This window comes from Phasianus colchicus, chromosome 29 (assembly GCF_987193195.1).
Source record: "Phasianus colchicus chromosome 29, bPhaCol1.hap1.1, whole genome shotgun sequence".
In the NCBI taxonomy this organism is placed as follows: Eukaryota; Metazoa; Chordata; class Aves; order Galliformes; family Phasianidae; genus Phasianus; species Phasianus colchicus.
The window spans coordinates 933,190-939,189 of record NC_143464.1 but is presented as its reverse complement, the minus strand read 5'-3'; the positions used below and the strand labels follow the sequence as shown (position 1 = coordinate 939,189).

Here is a 6,000-nt window from a genome sequence, read left to right as displayed (position 1 = left end):
CCGACCAATGGCAGCGCGGCGGGGTCGAGCCGAGCGCGGGCTCTCCGCCAATGGCGGCCGCGGCTGCGGCCCCGTCCGGGGGACGCCGGGCGGTCAGGGGAAGGCGGCGCGGGGCCGTCCGTCCCCCGTCGGCGCCGAGCCGTCCTCCGGAGTCGCCGTTCGGACGGGAGCCGGTCGGGAACGCGGTCGTTTCCGTTGATCGCTCTGCGCGTTCGTCGATTAAACGTCGAAGCTTCGTTTCCCGGCGCTTCTGCCCGCGGTCGTTTCTGCGGCTCCGATAACCCGCCCCGTCCCCGCGCCCGGCGCCGGGTGAGGACGGGGCGGCGCGAACGGCCGCGTCATAGGATGCGAGCGCCGGCCCCGTCGCTCCCCCCGCATCCCCTGCCGTCCTCGGCACCGCGTGGGAAATGGCTGGGCTGGGATTCTGGGAGAGCCGGGGCGGCTCAGCCCGCAGAAGAGGAGGCTCGGGGGGATCCCGGGCACGGCCGTCGGTCCCCGCAGGGAGGCGCGGAGTGGGGGATGTTGGGGTGGTTGCAGCGGGCCGAGAGCTGCGGCTCCTCCTCGCTGCTGCTGCCAGTGCCCCCGTCGCCCTGCTTTGTGCCCGGGGAAGGAGATGGTCACGTACTGAGCGTCGGGTGTGTTGGCCCCAGTGGGGGCACTGGGCAGGACTGGTGGCCCTGGGAGGCTGTGGACGGCCGCAGGAAGCGCTGGGCACGTATGGAGCTCTGGGTCAGTTCTGGGCTCCGCAGCTCCAGGCAGCCTCTCCTGTGCAAGCGCTGCAGGGAAGCTGCTCTGGGGGAAGGTTGTACTGCGCTCATCTGCAGAGGTCCCTTCCAGCCCCTGTGCTTCTGTGACAGGCGGATGTGTGAAGGGAGACGGCCAGCAGGTGGAAGTTTGGTGGCTTTGCAGAGTCAGAGCGCCGCAGCCCTGCGATGCCACCGCTTGTTTGAGCGTCATCAGCCACGTCCCTCCCTTTGTCTCCATTCACTGCAATGGGAGCTGAGTCGAGTGCAGCTGCAGGGCTGGGGCACCCACGGCCTGTCTGGGCAGCAGTGCCAGGGCCTCGGCTGCCTCTGGGATGAACTTCCCTGACATCTAATCCAAATCTGCCCCCTTTACGTTAAAACCGTTCCCCTTTGTCCCATCACCATCTCGACGCGTAAAAAGTTCATTTCCATCAAGTTTATCATCTCCACTGAAACAATGGAAGGCCACAGTGAGCAGCCACAGCGAGTGTTGGTGACGGGGCAGGCAGAGAGCAATGCCTGTGACAGTGTCACAGAGAATCCTTGTGAGCTCAGGGGAGAGGGGCTGACCTCAGCGGTCACGGAACCCCCCGCTGCCACTCTTGAGCTCTTGCGGCAGGTAAGGCAGCAGGCTGCTCTGCTCCTGGCACTGCGGCCCTCCGGGTGATCCCAGTGCCCCAGATCTCAACCCGGTACCCATTTGGGCATTTCCCCACAGAGAGAATCCCTTCAGGGACGCTGACGGTGCTTCCGACACCCAACGCTGCTTTCTTTGGATCCCTTGTGCCACCACCGGCCACTGCTGCAATGCAGCCCAGCATCGGCGGAGCAGTGCCGGTGTCACCGCAACCCCTCCCTGTCCCCAGTGTCACCCACGTGGCGCCTCAGGCCTCCGTCTGGCCTGGGCTACCAGGCATCCAGGGACAGGGAGCGCAGCTCCCACCTGGGGAGCCTCCAGCCGTGGTTCAGCTGCCACCCGGGGGGCAGCACTTACCGCTGCTGCAGCTGCTACTCTGGGATCAGCACCCAGGCATGGCTCCCCCCACGGCCCCTGCCCACTGCTGGGGACATCCCCTGCTGGCAGGGACGCGGCAGCCCCAGCGGCCGATGGGGCTGTGGCCTGGGGCCGTGTTCCATGGGGAGCCCCTGCAGCCCGCAGGCAGCTGCCCGCTGCAGGCCTCCGGCAGCCCCGTCCTTCTGCCATCACCTTCGGTGCAGCAGCAGGTGCTCCCCGTGCCCTGCACGCTGCCCGCCAGCTGGGAGCAGGCGGTGGGGCCCTTTGGAGATGCCGTGGTGCTCACGGAAGACCAGGGGCACCCAGCGCCCACCAACGTGTGCCCCCATCCCACCACGGCTCCACTCACCTGCAGCACCGCAGCGCTGGAATCAGGTGGTGAGTTTGGGGGCTGCAGAGCGGGCGGCAGGCTGTCCGCACCGGCTGGTTGTGGGAAAGCTGGCATTGCCCCACTGGGGATTTTCTTGCTTTTCCAGCAGCGACAACGAGCGCAGACGTCTCGCAGGACATAATGGACATCGACGACCTCCTGACGTGGATGAACAGCGGTGAGTTTGGGGGCAGCAGAGCTGGCAGGGAGCTGTTCGCATTGAGCGGCTGTGGGAAAGCTGGAATTGCCCATGTGGGGATTCTCTTCCCTTTTCCAGAAGTGACATCCAGCACAGAGATCCCGGACGACATCCCGGACATGGATGACCTCCTGGCATGGGTCAACAATGGTGAGTCTGGGGGCTGCAGAGCTGGCGGGGGGTGTCTGCATTGGGTGGCTGTGGGAATGCTGTGATCATCATTCTGGGGGATGTTCTTGCTTTTTCAGAAGTGACGAGTCCTCTGGAGGTCCCCCAGCAGAACCAGGACCTGGTTGATGTCCAAGCAGAGGGGACCGATTGCACTGAGACTATGGAAAACGGTCACAGTGAGCTGCTGCCAGAACTGAATGTCCAGGAAAGGGCAGAGCTGCTGCGGTGGATCGATGCCACGCGGCCACCGAGCCCAGCTGTCCCCAGCAGCCTCGACAGCGCTCCTTTCATCGCAGCGCTCCCTGACTTTCCCTGGGCCGGCACAGGGCTCAGCAGAGAGGCAGAGGCTGATGCCAGGCCCATCAGCGACCTGTTCTGGAGGCAGCCAGCATGCTGTGGGCAGCTCTCCGAGTCGCTGCCCTTTGGGCATCTGACGGAAGAGGCGCGGCAGAGGCAGCCCCGGGTGGTTCTCACCTGCCTGGCGCTGCCACCCGGCTGCATCTCCTGCCACGTGCCAGACGACCCCCACGGGGATGGCACCGAGCCGGCCGAGTGCCCAGCGCCCGCCTGCACCACCGGGAAAGGCAAGAGCAGAGGGCACGAGCAGCACACTGGCAGCGTCCCAACCAGAAAGAGGGAGCTGCCCCTGGGCCAGGACGCTCCAGGACAGAAACGCCGGCGCTAGGTGAAGCTGGGTGGGCTCAGCACGAGCGGGAGCCTCCGCAGAAACCGGCCCACGTGGTGCAGCAGGAGGCACGGCCATAGCCAACAAAGAAGCCTACCTGTAGCCCTGGGCTCCTCGCCGGCCCCAGTGGCACACAGAGAGCAGCAGCAGTGCTCCAGGGGCACCAGCACTGGCCCAGCCCTACTCCTCCAAACCTGGGCTGTCCACAAACGTCATCTTGGACTAGGACGATGTGGGACTGTGTTAAATTAAGTTATGTTAAATCCTGTTAGATTCTGTTCAGTTATGATCAATTATTTTACTTGACATTACGTTATATCATTAAATGTTTTGCATTCACTTTCCTACGCCTCCACCTGCAGTTGTTCATGCAGCACCAAATCCCCCCAAGGTCCCCTACAGACACCTATGGGGCAGGATGGGGCAGCACAAAGGGCCGTGTCCCAGGCCTGCCCTCACCGGCCCAATTCCACCCCTCCAAAATCCCCTCTCTTCCTCAGTCAGCACTGCCTGAGAATGTAAGGATGGGGAATGGTTGGGGTGGGATTCTGGGAGAGCTGGGGCGGCTCAGCCTGCAGAAGAGGAGGCTCGGTGGATCCCGGGCACAGCCATCAAACCCTGCAGGGAGGTGCAGAGAGGACGGAGCCGGGCTGCACCCAGCAGTGCCCAGCAGCAGGACCGGAGGCTCGCACTGCAGCACAGCAGGTTTCCCTGTATGTCACCACTGAGCCCCCAGCTTGGGTCAGCACTGTTCGATATTTTTGCCCGTGATCAGGATCACTCAGAATCACACACACAATTGCCAGGGTTGGAAGGGACCTGAAGGATCATGCATCTCCAACGCCCCTGCCACGTGCAGGGCCACCAACCTTCCCACCTAATGCTAGACCAGGCTGCCCAGGGCCCCATCCAATCTGGCCTTGAACACCTCCAGGGACGGGGCATCCACAACCTCTCTGGGCAGCTGTTCCAGTACCTCACCACTCTCTCTGTAAAGAATTTCCCCCTGACATCCAACCTAAATCTCCCTTCCCTCAGCTTAAAACCATTTCCCCTTGTCCTGCTGTCACTCACCCTTTCAAAGAGTTGATTCCCCTCCTGTTTGTAGGCTCCCTTTAGGTACTGAAAGGCTGCAATGAGGTCACCCCGCAGCTTTCTTTTCTCCAGGCTGAACAAGCCCAGCTCCTTCAGCTTGTCCTCATAGGGGAGGTGCTCCAGTCCCCTGATCATCTTTGTGGCTCCTCTGGACCCTCTCCAGCAGCTCCCTGTCTTTCTTGTACTGGGGGCTCCACACTTGGACGCAGTACTCCAGATGGGGCCTCACAAGAGCAGAGTAGAGGGGAACAATCACCTCCCTGTCCCAGCTGGCCACCCCTCTTTTGATAGAGGATGCAGGAGATGAGTGCATCCTCATTAAATCCACAAGGCCTCCTGAGGCACAAGGTGCTGCTGGCACTCCTGAGGCTTCTAAGGGACAGCAGGGAAAACCGGAGGGCTGAGGACAGTAGGTGGGGGCTCTTGAAGGGACTTTGAGGTGCCATGGGTTCAGAATTGCGTTTTTTCCTCATGTTTCACACAGAAGGTGGCAGTTTGGCTCAGCACCTCGAGGTGGCAGCAGGACCCCCAGCAACGGAAACGTCCGCTGCCCAGAGCCCCGTGTGTGGCTGTGGGAAAGATGGAGGGTGGGATAAACGTAGAACATGCACAGGAGGTTATCAGATCAAACACAAAGTTGGCACCAAGCTTCCCCCAGCAGCTCTCTGCAGGCAGCTCAGTCATCGTGTTTCATTCTCTCCTCACTCGGTCCAAAAGCATTATCCTCATCTGCCAGCAGGTGTTACCCCCGACCTCGTCACTGGGCAGTGCTTCAGCAGCACCAAGTTGCCTCTGTGGCCCTCATTCACCTCACTGCGTTAGCACTCAAATGTTATTCTCATTAAACTACATTCTTTCTTTCCTCCTCCAAATAAAATATTTGTCAGACTAGAGAAATAGAAGGCTGAATCTGGGACACCCACAGTCTGCAAAATAGTCTGCCACGAGGAAACAATGCTGAAGGCCGAGAGAGGTCTGTGCCAAGGAGCGCATCTGCAAGACAAAAGGGAAATATCACCCTGCAGCCTTCTCCTTTAAAGCAGAAGGGAACACCTTGGGTAGACAGAGCACACTTCATATGCCCAAAATCCAGCACGTCAGGCTGGCAAGAGAGGATTCTGAACTGCCATCCTTTACGCTTCCCTCCACAGTGGGGTCTGTCACACAGAGCTGGGTAGGAACTTACTGGCACTGGCAGGGCCCTTTCTTGCAGCACCACTCCTGATATTTAGAATTAAAAGCATAAAGAAATCATAACAGAAGTTCTCTGTGAAAACTACACATAATGTTCCTTCCGCAAGCAAACAAGCCCAATACATGCTAGTAAAAACTCCTGCACCAAAAAGCAGCAAAGATGGCATGCAGGACAGAAATAGGTAGTGTGCGTGTTTAAAGGCATTTTAGAGCCCAATGGTTCTTGCTACAGCACACCTGACTCACGTTAAAAGCTGAACAGCCACAAGAATACCTGTTTCCATCAGCAGCCATCATCCAGAACAGCCAGGTTTCTGAGGCCACCTGGCCCAAACATTCTTTTTTCTCAGCACATTATTCCTGCAAGAGGGATCTGATCACAGCACGTGCGTCAGTCTTCAAACAGCCCATCCTAGCAGCAAGGAGCGAGGAGTGGCACTAATACTTCTTCACTGGTGGGAATCTCAACAGAAGGTGTTGTGCTAAAGGTGTGAGGTTAAGGGAACATCCCTATCAAGAGACAAG

General features: G+C 59.9%; 1 protein-coding gene across 2 annotated transcripts; it reads left to right on the top strand.

The window, feature by feature from the left end:
• Positions 1-520: 520 nt before the first annotated feature.
• LOC116241457 (uncharacterized) lies at positions 521-3,679 on the top strand. Of its 2 annotated transcripts, XM_090126625.1 has the most exons (4): positions 521-2,139; positions 2,238-2,309; positions 2,409-2,480; positions 2,579-3,679. In XM_090126625.1, exons 1-4 carry the CDS (start codon positions 1,554-1,556, stop codon positions 3,184-3,186), a joined length of 1,338 nt encoding a protein of 445 aa, XP_089982751.1. In that variant the 5' UTR covers positions 521-1,553; the 3' UTR covers positions 3,187-3,679. The 2 variants fall into 2 exon arrangements, with proteins under 2 accessions (XP_089982751.1, XP_089982750.1); XM_090126624.1 differs by having other exon boundaries at positions 2,238-2,480.
• Positions 3,680-6,000: the final 2,321 nt, after the last annotated feature.

Excerpts from the sequence above, each read along its gene's own strand:
- LOC116241457 (XM_090126624.1), top strand. The coding sequence starts at position 1,554 with ATGCAGCCCAGCATCGGCGGAGCAGTGCCGGTGTCACCGCAACCCCTC. Across the intron at positions 2,140-2,237 it reads CGCAGCGCTGGAATCAGGTG|CAGCGACAACGAGCGCAGAC; the intron begins GTGAGTTTGGGG and ends TTGCTTTTCCAG. Across the intron at positions 2,481-2,578 it reads CCTGGCATGGGTCAACAATG|AAGTGACGAGTCCTCTGGAG; the intron begins GTGAGTCTGGGG and ends TTGCTTTTTCAG.